The following is a 14,947-nucleotide window of genomic DNA, read 5'->3' as shown; positions in this document are numbered from 1 at the left end:
ACGTATTTTCATTGGTTATGAGTGCTGATATAATTCTAATTATTGTGATGGAATAGAGGGCGGTGGTAATTAATTAATAATGCTGACATAATATTAATGAGTGTGACGGATAAGAGGTTCTTGTTAATTACCAATAATTGTTAATTGTGATTAAAGTAATATTGATATAAAGGGGAAGGTATTGTTAATGAGTGGCCTGATTAAGGATGAGTAGCATTTATTTCATGGAGTAAATTCGTTAAGTATCATGTAATGAATATATGATGTGATGGGGAACATAAAGGTATCGTTGTTGCTTTGTGCTACAGCGACGCCGCGAAGTTATCGTAATTGATGTGCTACAGCGACGTCGCGAGATTATACCTTTTTTGAGGGGCCTACACCTACGGCGCGAATGTAGACCTATTTCCGTATGGCTTCACCGACGGCGCAAATGAGCATCTTATGTAGGCTTAATTGTTAATGTCGTCATGTTAAGAAATTAGTGTGGTGGAGGAAGGTGCCATTGTTGCCCTGCTACAGCGACACCGCAAAGGTATCGCAGTTACTGTGCTACAGCGACGTATTAGAGAGAGTGTGGTCCAGTCTATTGGTGTTTTAGAGAGTGTAATGGTCTGATGGGGTATAAAGAGAGAGTGAAGGCTTGGTAGGGTATTAGAGAGAGTGTGGTCCAGTCTGGTGGTGTTCTAGAGCGAGTGAATATCTGGTGGAGTACAAGAGAGAGTGAGGGTATGGTTGAGTTTTAAAGAGAGTGTGGTCCAGTCTGGTGGTGTTTGAGAGATAGTGATTGTCTGATAGGGTATAAGAGAGTGAAAGCTTGGTAGGGTATTAGAGAGAGTGTGTGCCAGTCTGGTGGTGTTTGAGAGATAGTGATTGTCTGATAGGGTATAAGAGAGTGAAAGCTTGGTAGGGTATTAGAGAGAGTGTGGGCCAGTCTGGTGTTTTTTTAGAGCGAGTGAGTGTCTGGTGGAGTATAAGAGAGAGTGAAGGCTTGGTGGGGTATTAGAGAGAGTACATGGTGGTGTTTTAGAGCGAGTGAGGGTCTGGTGGAGTATACGAGAGAGTGAGGGTCTGGTGGGGTATTAGGGAGATAGAGAGTGTGTGTGTGGTCCATTCTGGTGGTGTTTTAGAGAGAGTGATGGTCTAGTGGGGTATAAGAGAGAATGAAGACTTGGTAGGGTATTATGTGTTATGAGTATTACATGTATATCAAATGAAAGCTTAAAACAAGGGCTTTCGCATGGTGCTCACCAAGTTTTCGTTTGTGAATAGTGGAAGGGGTTAGGTGTGGTAAAACACAGCTGTGGCATCTAGTTCTCCTTCTCCTCCTCTCCTCCTCAAGACCAAACCTTTGTTCTCCTCTAGCTCAAGAGCTAAAGTAACCTCAGGGCCCATACTTGGTATATTGATGGCCCATGACCCCTATAAATTTCCCGGGGTAGCCCCGACCCCAACGGTTAGAGGTCATGGGTTACGGGAAGCAATATGTGTAATTTCAAACAGTTCTAGTTCAATAACTACAGCGGCCTCCAGGTTTATACTTGATAAAATGATGGCCCATGCTCCTAGATATATTCTACACTAGCCGCAATCCTGGAGGTCAAAGTTCATAGGCTTTAAAATGCAAATACGTACGACCTATTAACACAGTGCAGTGCAGAAGTTCGCATTTTGGTAGCTACCTGTATTTGCAATGATAAAGGCTAGAAACGTACGTCAAAGAAACTGATCACTTGACAAATATAGTTTGTATTAAAGATTTCACAAACCCGTTTTCATTTTACCGTGATAATTACAATGTACAATATGAAATTCCAAATACTGGTTACCCAAAATCAATATTGCCTAATACATGCATTCTGACATCATTGAAAATAAATTTCTATAATTATGAGGTTATCATCACGCTATGCCTTATTCGGTAAGTACTTGTCTCCTACATTAATCAGAATAGAAACAAAAATCAATTAAATTTCGATGTACCTCAGCTAATGTCATGTATGGTTTGTTGCCACTGGTCCCTAGGATTTCAATCACTGCTTTATGAAACTTCAGCCACTTGATGGGGTATTTTTCTTTCACGTGGGGTGCCATAATAGCAGCCTCTGCAACCGCCTTTTGCAAGTCCTTGAATGCCTGAAAATACACATAATTTATTTGGATGTTGAATTACAGTATAAGTCTTGTTAGCTAAAGCAATTTCACAAAGTCACTTAGTCATTATCAATCCCTTATCTGGGTCATATGTTGCCGTTGGCTGTATGACAAACGGGTAATAATTTATTAGAAACTAAAGCGGTCAAGATGAAGAATTGTTGTCAAATTAGAAGAGGCTGTAGGGTTATGTGTACTTCTGTATCCCAGTGGTGTTTGAAATACGTACTAGTATAGGACAACTCATTCCTCCGATCATAACATGCAAGTTCAAAATCTAAAATAACTTCCCTGCACTTATTTTGAAAAAAAAAAAAGGTTTATTTGTTTAGTACCGAAATAAAAATCTTTTCATTTACCTTATCGTCAGATTCCTGCTTCTTTGCTGGGTCATTCTCTAGGAAATGAAACGGTCTTCTAACATATTTCTCATATTGCTTCCCTCTTAATATGGAAAATATGTCCTTCTCCATATCTTTTGCCTCCTAAAAAATAAAGAAAGTGGGATTAATAGGAAACTTGTCAATAACTGGTAATAGAGAAAAATTAAATGTTATGTTATTTACTTCATTATCTTGCTCATTATATCAATCCATACAAAGTCCCTTTACCTTTTAATTTTGAATGTTCATAACTCTAGTATTCAGCAACAGACAACAAACCTGAATGCGTCTTACATTCATTTTGACACCAAATTTAACATTTAAATCTACAGAAATAATAAATAAAATACAGTGAATCATTTGGGTATATTTCACGCACAAATCCATACAATAATTTGACAACACACAAGTATCCACTACCACCTCTAAACCTTCCATTCAATTTAATTGCAATATTAAACTTTTCTCAAGGGATTATAAAAATTTTTAAAAAAATGCTGGTGTTTAAACAGCGCCTTTATCACACGTATCAAAGCGCTTTACATTTATTCCGCTGTAGAATAAAATGTCAGCTGCCATACAATATTCGGCGCTCAATGGACAATATTCATAACAGCTCCCCATTAAAACCCCGGGCAATGAGATGGCTCGAACTCGCAATCTGCCGATTGCAAGGCAGAGCCCGTACCGCTGTGCCGCAGTGGGATCTGGAGATGTGTTTATATAACATAATTGAATGAATTTTCTACATTTGATACAGCGTAAAGATATGACGCTTCAAAATGGTAAAGAGACGTTGGTACACCCTCTATATAATAATATACGAATAATATAACACAACATAAAGATGCACAATACAAGATGCCACAATTCCACACAATGACATGATAATAAACAACTAATTACAATCTAACGGCTCTCAGGTTTTACAAGTACATTATTATTCCCAAGTTAATATATGCATCAAGCGATAGGCCAAATATAACGCTGTGCTTAGTCTCTTCAGCAGCACGCGTTTGGATCAAACAATGAAGACCATAACAGGTAGGCGCAAAATACACGGACCTCTATCTTGTGCACAATTATCCGTAAATCCTCTACACCCTCATTAAAATAAAGAACTCTTACAACTGTTGATTCTCGTTTGTGTGTTCCAATGATGAAGATCGGTGGATATCTTTTACCATCAGACCCCTTGTCGGCAGAATCCTGTGCAGCATACGTATAAATGGACTGCAACCAGAATTTCATATAGTCCTCCCCATTGAAATCATGGAATCGAGACTTCTCCTCCTAAACAAAATAAAACGGAATACAAAAGAAGAGAAAAGTTAATTTTGTCCTAAACAACAACTTTTATGAAAAATCAATAACAACGCAATACTATACATTTTGAGTGTCGTTGATATTGTACACATTCACTAATTTCTAAAATTCTAGCATGTAAATAATTATTAATACCTCTGAAGAGAAATCACGAACTTCACATTGATCTTCTAGTTTCTTGCTCATATCAAACACAAGTGCAAAGAAGGCTCGTCGATTGAAGAAAACCTGCAACAAATATAAAATGTCTAAATTATTAAGTTATGTTTTCCTTCACACTATTAAAGATAACATACACGAAAATGCTGTTGCTTTGTTTTCTTTTAATAGAATATGCAAATTAGAAACAGAGAATGTAATGAAGATCAATACTATTTTTCATAATCATAATTTATTTATTTGAAAATCGTCGGGGTAATAGAACACAATACATTAACAAAATAAAACAAAACCAGAGCATTTCTAAAAATAACATAGCAAATAAGATAACTTTATTTAAAGCCATATTGCACGATCTTTTAGAATGAGTTTGGTCTTTTTTTTTCAAACCTGAGTTTTTGGAATATTTGAAATGTTTACACATGTCCCAACTTACACCTAATTGGATCATCAAAATTAATTGTATTAATTGTGTTTTAGAACAACTAAGCAAGAATGAATATTTAGGTCATAATATGACTTTAAATCTCCATTAAGATAGTAAGTGAGTTTTCTTTCATTTTACCTCATTAGTTTGACTAAAAATGATTAGAAAACTTTCCTGACAGTTATTACTGATATTATTTTATAATTATTTGGTAAAGAATAACCATATAAAACCAGGAAAAATATGTTCCAACTGACCAGCAGGGAACCAAATGATGGATCCAAAAGGATACAACAGTGTCACACTAGCAATGGATAAAATTAAAAACAGAGAAAATATGACACAACATCCAATGGGGAGTAACACAAAATATATTGGATTGGATGTTGTGTCATTATTGTCCCTGTTTTAAAAGAATAACCAATTTGACCGAAATCGTATATCAAGGCTTTAACCTATATAATACCCCTTTCCCTTTTAGCACCCTCTGTGAGTTTTTCCAACTTATATTTGTTTCAGTCCCCCTTAGCCTTTTTATTTTACCATATTCTTTTCAAAGTTGACTGCAATTTTGACTTTATTTTCTCTGTACACAGGGCCAACATACTAGATGTCGCTTTATACATATAAATATATAAGAAAAACTAGCTACTCCCCTTTATGAATGACCATATTTCTAAAACGGTTTACCAAATTTGGGATATGTATTCGAAACAGAATTGAGTCAGCATATTATGACACAGTTTTTGTTGCAATGGCCCCCAATATTGATGCCGCAGCGTACATTTAAACGAACGTAACCCAAGATTTGAAAGTTGCCTTGCTTTAGTATCCATTGAAGGGAATCTTTTCGGTTCTCATTAGATTACTCTTTTTTGTTTCATGCATTTGGAAAAGCATGTGATAATCAACTACAATTGTTATTATTCACATCGGTGGTCATTATTCACCTAATGTCAAATTGAAACATGAAGATTTCAATATTTTTCTGACCAACAATATTTCTTTAAATGCCTATAATTGCAAGTTGTCCTTTCAGTGGTCAAGTCGGATTCAAAATTGCCTGATTGGCAGGTTTTATCAAAAGATGTTAGCCCCTGACCTGCAACTTTTTGTGACCTTGTTGGTCAGAGAAAATATTGAACTTGTTATGTGAGATTATGTACAAAATGACCACTGACGTAAATAATAATAATATTTTTATTGAATATCACATGTTTGACCTCCAAAAAAGAAGGATCCTATGAGAGTCGAACACATTTGATGCTGAATACAAGGAAAAGGGATTTTACTGCAACTTTCCAATTTTGGGTTAGTTTCATTTAAATGCACGCTGCGACATCAATATTAAAACCATTGCAACAAATGAGGTGTCATAATAAATCCGGTTTCCAATGTTTTAGCACGTTTTGGAATAGTGGGCATTCATTAAGGTTACGGAGGGTGAACATTCCACTCAACTTGTCTTTTGTTTTTTAATTTTTATTTATGAAGTATATGTATATATTAAACATCTCAGAGATGTAGATTGAAAAAATTGTATCAACAAAGTATTTTTTAGATTATTTTTGTGTATCAATATTTGCTCTAGATATCCCACAGCACTAATTCTTGTTTAAAGACAGTTCTTGTTTTAAGGGGACACTACACTAAATCCTTCCGCATTTGGTGTAACTCATGGAAGAAAGAGAAGGTGTGAGGGCTATCATTTTCTTTGGAAGGGGAATCCCAAATATACATGGGGGCCCGTGGGTTAGATTTTAAAAGGTATGCCAACATTTCCTGTCATCCTCCCTGGCCCTGCTCTCAGCCAGCCTAACTTTGCCAATGTGGAAACTTTAAATGGCCTAGATATTATGATGCAGATTTGAATGTTTCTGTAGTGTTTCCTAAGCCTTATAAAGATGCACTGTAAATGTTTGCCAAAACTGCTCCCCCTCCCCATTCTACCCTCCCCAGGACTCATAATTATTATGCACCTAGTTACTTTATTGTATTTTCACATGTATTTCAATGGGACATTTATTTAGTGATGTGCCCCCTTATAGTGATTATTATTCCAGTGCATGAACTGGCAACCCTATCATTTTCATTTGATTGCTAAAATCACTGAAGCATATGCACAGTGGAGCATGAGTATTCAACCAGCACTATACTAGACAAAATCAATAAAATAAGTACTATCACCTTGGCCCTGGCAACACTAACTAGCATTGTAAACAAGTTAGCACATGGTTTGAACATGATAATAGATAGTGTGGAAGTTTTGGCAGAAATTTGTCAATTTCTGCAAGTTTTGTGAAAATCAATTGATACTTCCCATGCAGTAAGGATTATCAGTAGTAATACAGGAGCACTGCACCTGGAATATTATGGGATTGTGAATTGATACTGTGAAATAGCAGAAAATGTGAGTACTTGAAACTAAATGTGTGGATATCTCAGAACTCCATTTTGGACCATTTGGCCTGATATGCTGAGATGAAATAAATTATTTTTAATGTTTCCCGTAGCTGATTCATAAAATGTTGATATGCATGTGTTAGCTGATACTTCAAAGAAATAATGTAGGGAATAATTGTGTCAATATATTGGCACACTAAATTAATATTGTTGTTGCAAAAACGACGACATTTACCCCGTCATTTTCATTGACATTCTGTGAACATGTAAGCTTACTGTTTTAAATCAGGAGGACCTATCGAAAGAATAAATAGGTACAATATTTCATTGGTTTGTTTGTAACACATATGCGAAATCGCAATGAAATCGGACCCTCTCCCCATATTTTCCTGGCCTCTTTCCCAAAAAACCTCATGCTCATGAAATTGAACACAAATTGAAACACTTACAAAGTACATTTGTGTATGAGCTATGACGTTAAAAGTATTACAATAATAATCATTTGAGTATCAACTTTAAGATGAAGTATGATTTTTAGGCCTGCCATGTTTATTTTTTGAAAAACAAAATATTTTAGGTGGCTACGTGCAGCCAATTTGCCTACACAAGAGTTCAAAATCCTGTATAACCTTAAGCGGGTTAATTATCTTTTTGATGTGTTTATATGTATACGGCTCTCTGTACACGAAGCAAGCAAGGAAGAACGTAGCGCTCTCGTGGTTCATTCATCCATCTAACCCTAAGTGAGCTACGGGAAAGTAGACTTCTGAATATAAAATACAGATGCTACAAATTAAATTCGGACTTTAAATATTGACTCTGCAAGTTGCCACCACAAGGAATTAAATCTGGCACCTTATGCTGTCAAGTACCTAACCAATACTTAATGCTCCCCCTTTTAGTAGACATTTGTTTTCATTAAATTTATTAAAAATAAATAACCATGATAATGCAAAATTGTCTGCGCATCGAGTTGCAAGTGTTATAATATACATCCTATTTCTCTATGGATGTTTTTGAAATTGTATTGCTGCTTTGTACGGAAAATGCTCCGTTTCATATTAAACATAAAAATAAATAATTTAAGGTTAAAATTCATAATAATGATATACCAGAAGTATGTCACCTGACTGAATATATATTTACGTGTCAATGTTACAAACTGACAAACTATGTTTATAAAATCAAAATTTGAACCTATGTAAATATATATCTACCAAAAAACGTTGACAACGTAAAGAAATCAGCAAGTTTAAAAAACCCACCTCGGCTCACTTTTTGAAACTTGGTCCCATTTGCAAAAGGTATTGATTTAAACTTTATCATATTTATATCAATTTAAAACATTTCCAGAAGTGTAGTAGGCTTGTAATCTTGTTGGAAACGCTGTATTCTGTTGAAATAAAATAAAAACACTGATTTGCTGTTGGTATTCAAAATGGGACCAAGTTTCAAAAAGTGAGCCGAGGTGGGTTTTTTTGAAACTTGCTGATTTCTTTACGTTGTCAACGTTTTTTTTGGTAGATTTCTTTTCTTTTTATGAATGTAGCCAAGCAGCTCCAAGCTTGCAAAGTCATCAGGTTACAAAGTGCTCCATAAAACGAAAAATAGATGTTTGAAGTTGCTGTTCTTGATTTATGACAATAAATAATTAAACAAAACTTTATCAGTCGTTTATTTTTAAAACTTGCTCGTCACGCGTGACTGAGGCGTACACAATGATCAATATATATTTTAATATACTTTAATTATTCAAGGCAACGTAAATATGTAAAAAAATGTAAATATGAACAACACACACCCAATGTTGACAATGCCAGAGAGATACGGAGAGTAAGTTCGATTTACTTCCAAGTTGGAACTGGTAAATGCGCATATATTTAAGCCTATACTACGGAAGCGTCTAAATGCCCCGACTGGGCAAGATAATCGTGTTTGAATGTTTGTGGTTCTTTTTAGCCCTGCGGGGGCACTCTACTTGGCTATCCAAATTTCGCGGTTTGTGGTTCTTTGTAGCCCTGCGGGCCAACCTAGTTGGATATGCCTATTAAGCGGCGATTATCTGCGATCTTTCGTGGTTTGTGGTTTTAATTTCCCTTATCAAGCACTGCCCTCTATCGGGAGCTAATTTATAGTTTAAGCTTGTTGGATATCCATATTTCGTGGTTTGTGGTTCTTTGTAGCCCTCAATCTAGTTGCAAATACAAATTTCGCGGTTTGTGGCTCTTCATTTCATTTCATTTCATTTTGTCGCGGTTTGTGGTCTTAATTTGTTGGATATCCATATTTCGCGGTTTTTGGTTCTTTGTAGCCCTGCGGAGGTTGTCGGCGATCTTTCGCGGTTTGTGATTTTAATTTCCCTTATCAAGCCCTCTATCGGCAGTTAATTTATAGTTTCAGCTTGTTGGATATCCATATTTCGTGGTTTGTGGTTCTTTGTAGCCCTCAATCTAGTTGCAAATACAAATTTCGCGGTTTGTGGCTCTTCATTTCATTTCATTTCATTTTGTCGCGGTTTGTGGTCTTAATTTGTTGGATATCCATATTTCGCGGTTTTTGGTTCTTTGTAGCCCTGCGGAGGTTGTCGGCGATCTTTCGCGGTTTGTGATTTTAATTTCCCTTATCAAGCCCTCTATCGGCAGTTAATTTATAGTTTAAGCTTCTTGGATATCCATACTTCGTGGTGTGTGATTCTTTATAGCCCTGCGGGGCAATCTAGTTGGATATCCAAATTTCGCGGTTTGTGGTTCTTTATCCCAGCGAGGCAATCTAGTTGGATATCAATATTGAGCGGCAGTTGTTGGCGATCTTTCGCGGTTTGTGGTCTTAATTTGTTGGATATCCATATTTCGCGGTTTGTGGTTCTTTATAATCGATAAGCCTGCGGGCAATCTTGTTGGATATGCAAATTTTGCGGTTTGTGGTTCTTTGTAGCCCTGCGGGGCAATCTAGTTGGATATCCCTATTAAGCGGCGGTTGTCAGCGATCTTTCGCGGTTTGTGATTTTAATTTCCCTTATCAGGCCCTGCCCTCTATCGGGAGCTAATTTATAGTTTAAGCCTGTTGGATATCCATATTTCGTGGTGTGTGATTCTTTGTAGCCCTGCTGGGCTATCTAGTTGGATATCCAAATGTCGCGGTTTGTGGTTCTTTATAGCCCTGCGGTGAAATCTAGTTGGATATCAATATTCAGCGGCAGTTGTTGGCGATCTTTCGCGGTTTGTGATTTTAATTTGTGACAATTTATAATATTTATTGCAAATATAATTTCAGATTGAGCTGTGAACAGAGCCAATGATAAATGTGTTTTAAATGACGAAGATTTCATGATAGTCAGGCATGGTGAAAGCATCTGGATGGTGAAAGTAGGCCTAGGCCTAGGCGTAGGCCTAAATGTGAATAAAAAATCAAACATGTTTGTTTGATGAAAAAAAAATATAATATCATAATAGCAATGGATGTTCGAGATGGTGTTATTCTTGATTTATGACAATAAATTGGTTAATAAAACATTTAAAAAAAAAAAAGTGGTGGGAAGTTTCGAACTTGAGCAAAAATTCATAAATGGATTAGAAGTCCAGGACCTTAACCGCTTCGCCACGGGGACGACCCGATATAACGACGTGTGAAAGTGGAGTATTTATTAATATGAATGTATGCTGTGGTCCGGAAAAAATAAAAGAATTGCGAAAAACTTGATTTTTTGGCGAATGGGATCCAGAATTTGTATGTAGGGTATCCAGGAAAATGCTAGGGTATATTTGAAAGTGAATCTCAAAAGGTAGTGCGACAGTGACAGCCATGTATGGCTGTAGCAGTGACTAAAGATTGTGGATATCAGTATGATTAGCTATGATTTTCCACTAATTTTGGCTATGAAATACCGCGTGAAATAAAGCAAGAATGTTTATTTATTATCAAACAATCGGATTGACTGTATGATTGGTGTAACTTTTTGAATTAATGAGTTATTAAAATATTACACTTTGGATAGTAAATAAGATTTAGCATGGTTTTAGATATATTTTGTACCCAGCGAAAAATATCATAGAACAATTGCGTTTTGTTTCGTGTAAATATAGTCCCGCGGTGCATCTTCTTATTCTTCTTTATCAGTCGTTTTTTTAAAAACTTGCTGGTCATGCTACCGCGTGACTCTAATAGTTTGCTAGCCAATTCTCTATCATTAAAATCTTAAGTGAAACATTTAGGAGGTTCTATTTTTAGTATATTTAATTTATTTAGGACACGGTGTCACAGCGGTACGGGCTCTGCCTTGCAATCGGTGGATTGAGAGTTCGAGCCCCTTCAGTGTCATCGTGTTGTGCTCTTGGGCAAAGCACTATACCTTACTTGTATCCCTCTACCCAGGGGTGAATTGGGGAGCTGTTATGAATTTTGTCCATTGAGCGCCACCCAAAGGTATGAGCATGCCTTGGCCATTATATGGCAGCTGAAATATTCTAACGAATTAAGCGGAATAAATGTAAAGCGCTTTGATACATGTGCACATGTGAAAGGCACTGTATAAATACCAACATTTATTTCTATATTAATAAAATAATGCGTTTCGCCGCGCTGAACGACGCACCAAGCCGATACTTCGGATATAGGTAGATCAAGGGTCGTGGAGGGTTCGAATTTTAACATTTTTGTCCGATTGGACTCAAACTTGGTGGGTGGAGTCCTTAATATTAGGAAAATATATGTGCCTAATAAAATCGAGGTCAAAGGTCATCTAGGGGCTAAATTTTGAACTTCGCCTGATTGGGCTTAAACTTGGTGGAAGTAATTCTCCATATCACGGGAGCATTAAAAAATCAAACTGAGGTCACTCAAGGCAAAGGTCATATGGGTCAAGCGCTCGATTGGGATTAAATGCTGTAAAAAGAATCCTGGATATGACGGGAACGTGTCAAAACGGTTCACGATAGGGGTCAAACAGTATCGTTATCATGCTGCAGGTGCTCTTACATCTACTAGTATTTAATAAATGAGGAAACTGATACATTTTGCCTGCAGACTACTTCGTTTTAGACAACTCACCTGGTGTGTTGAGTAATATAAGTATTGACCTGCGAAATCCCAAAAGGTAACTTCTAGATCAACCGATTGCTCCTCAGCCTTTCTTATGTGTTCAGGAATTTCAGCTGGAGTATTTTCTTGATCATCTGGTGCTGGTTCCGATGGTACCTTAATTGCAAGAATGCAACTTTCTGTTGGTTTGGGATGTTAAGTTCCAAATTACAAATTAAAATAGTTTGTTAATTACAAAAAAAAAACAATGAACAAAGAAATAAGTATTATATGCTTGTTCATAAATTCGTTAGTACCATATTTTGTATACCTGACAAACTGGGATGATAAATGTAAATATAAATTTCGAAATCATGCAATTATCATAATAATTATATACATATGCTATAATACTACCCAAATATTTGAGGCATACTTTGCCTAGTTTCATCTTGTACAGAGCGCAAAAAGAAATATTTAATCATTTAAATCATTTAAAGCTGCCTGTCATCATGCATCACGTTTCAAATGTACTTTCCTTCTATCTGGTAAAATGGTATATCTGTTCATATATAAAACCACCGGGAAACATGGTGGAGAGACACTTGTATCGAAGATTCTTAATTCCTATGAATAAACCTATAAAGACCTTCTCTTCTTCTACGTTACCTGGATCTTTTGAAGCTTCACTTTGAGTTACTTTGACGTCGATGTTTTTGTTGACATTTGACTGTTGTAAAATAATGCCAAATATGGAAATATGATTAGACAGATGCCTTATGTATAACAAAGGTTTGTAATTACAAATAATATGCAATAAGCTCATTAATATTCAGAAACATGCAAATGACATGACACAATAACTTTACAGCACATCAAAACGATGCATTTGTCGGCTGCAACACATGTCTCTTTTCAAATACACCACACTGCAAGGACCAATCAACTTCAAAACTCGTATTTTGATAGTATACTATCACAATACGAAGTTTGAAGTTGATTGGTCTTTGCAGAGTGATGTAATAAAAATGTAGGAAAATATGCAAATCAGCTCATTGAAATTCATAAATATCCAAATGACACAACACAAAACTATACAGCACATCAGGCCACCATATCCAACCCATGTACCAAGTTTGAAGTTGACGGTTGTTGCGTTTAAGCTGCAGAGTGGATTTATGAAAACGTAGGCAAAATATGCAAATAAGCTTATTAATATTCACAAATATGCAAATAACATGACACAGAACTAAACAGCACATCAGGCTACCAAATCCAATCACCAAACCAAATTTGAAGTTGATCGGTTATTGCGTTTAAGCTGCAGAATGGATTAATGAAAATGTAACCAAAATATGCAAATCAGCTCATTAATATTCATAAATATGTAAATAACACAACACAAAACTATACAGCACATAAGGCCACCATATCCAATCCCTTTATCAAGTTTGAAGTTGATCGGTTATTGCGTTAAAGCTGCAGAGTGGATTAATGAAAATGTAGGCAAAATATGCAAATAAGCTCATTAATATTCATAAATATGCAAATAACATGACACAAAACTATACAGCACATCAGACTACCCTATTCTATCACCGTACCAAGTTTGAAGTTGATCGGTCATTGCGTTGGCGCTGCACAGTCCGCCCGGACAGCCAAACAAACAACAAGGCAAACAGGCAGGGAGGCAACCATCTGGACGATAACATAAGCCCAACATATGTTTGGGGACCAAAACAAGTGCTGGTATAAATTATAGTCATTTTTTTATTATTATATGAACATGAACAGAATAGTGAATTTTTGTTAGTGTTTTTCAAGTTTCATTCTGAACTTGAAAATATGATATTTTATCTGAAAGAAGTAGAATGGCCACAACACCCAATATGAACCCTGCAATCCTCAGCTACAAATAGACGGACAGATGATCACCCATATTCACAACCAGCCCATGAGATTCCTAGGAAAGATCATTTATGAAGATCTAAAGGATAATGGCATCAGATCAGACAAATGATTAATCAGAAACTGTCAGCCATGCTGAAAACTACTGCTAAAAGAAAATGGAATCATGAAAATGTGGATATACAATCATATGATTATCCCCAAAATGACATAGGAGTTCACTATATACAATCTCCCAAAAACCTACATCGAAAACCTGGAGGCAACCTGTACGAAGTACTTGAAGAGATGGGCCTGCATCAGCAGGTGCACCACCAATAGTGCATTGTACAGAAGTAAAGGAAAGCACGGCCTACTGTTGAAAGACCCAAACACTATATAGAGATTGTTTGGAAAATAAGAAACCAAGAAGAGGTGGAATGGAGTTAAAGAGCTCGAACTGATAGAGCGCCACCTCATCTTAAATGAGATGAGCCGAGGTCAAACTGACCTCGCAGGAATGGGTTTCAAGAACACGCAAAAGCTTATTAAGGACATGAGCCAGAAAGAGCACAGAAAATATCTCACTAATCTGGTGAAAGAAGTGAATGAAGAAGATATACTGGTTTACCTCTACGGATGTGTTAAACAAGGACTGTGGTTGAGACGGGACTCCGCCATGCAGACTGACACCTCATGGAAGAAGCTCCTATATGTCGGGACACCAGAACTGTCTTTCCATATCAACGCCATCCATGACCAACATCCATTCACCTGCTAATCTGAAACTGTGGGTGAAAACCAATCTTGGACTGTGCCAACTCTGCGACTACCGTGACTGTACTCTGCTCCACATCCTGCATTGTTGCAGCTACTCGCTTGAGAATGGAAGGTACAACTGGCGCCATGACCAAACACTAAGAACAATAGCATCAGGCCTGGCGCCATATATTGAGGCTAACAACAGCAAAACAACAGAGTATACCCCAGCCTCAACCCTACCTTTGCTTTCCGTACAGCCGATGGCACAAAATACAGGAACCCAGCTCTACGTACTTAAAAGACAGAAGTAAAAACATCCTGAAGAAGGCTAGAGACTGGACATTCTCCTGATGGATGAGGAGTACAAGCCAATAGTGTTCCCTCCAGAAATAGCTACGTCATGTGAATACACAGCTGTCGAATATGCCAC

General features: G+C 36.7%; 1 protein-coding gene across 1 annotated transcript in view; it reads right to left on the bottom strand.

Moving 5' to 3' along the window:
• The window catches only part of LOC140170553 (cyclic GMP-binding protein C-like), a 111,418-nt gene extending 96,755 nt beyond the window's left edge, over positions 1-14,663 (bottom strand). The window contains exons 1-7 of the mRNA XM_072193901.1: positions 14,530-14,663; positions 12,538-12,644; positions 11,899-12,068; positions 3,999-4,091; positions 3,666-3,830; positions 2,514-2,639; positions 1,984-2,136 (exon numbers count right to left, since the gene is read on the bottom strand). Coding sequence (XP_072050002.1) covers positions 1,984-2,136; positions 2,514-2,639; positions 3,666-3,830; positions 3,999-4,091; positions 11,899-12,068; positions 12,538-12,644; positions 14,530-14,663 — 948 coding nt within the window. The remainder of the gene's footprint in view (positions 1-1,983; positions 2,137-2,513; positions 2,640-3,665; positions 3,831-3,998; positions 4,092-11,898; positions 12,069-12,537; positions 12,645-14,529) is intronic.
• Between the last annotated feature and the right edge of the window lie 284 nt (positions 14,664-14,947).

Source organism: Amphiura filiformis, chromosome 14 (assembly GCF_039555335.1).
Source record: "Amphiura filiformis chromosome 14, Afil_fr2py, whole genome shotgun sequence".
Lineage (NCBI taxonomy): Eukaryota > Metazoa > Echinodermata > Ophiuroidea > Amphilepidida > Amphiuridae > Amphiura > Amphiura filiformis.
The sequence above is the reverse complement of the archived record's forward strand: the minus strand, read 5'-3'. Positions and strand labels throughout refer to the sequence as shown.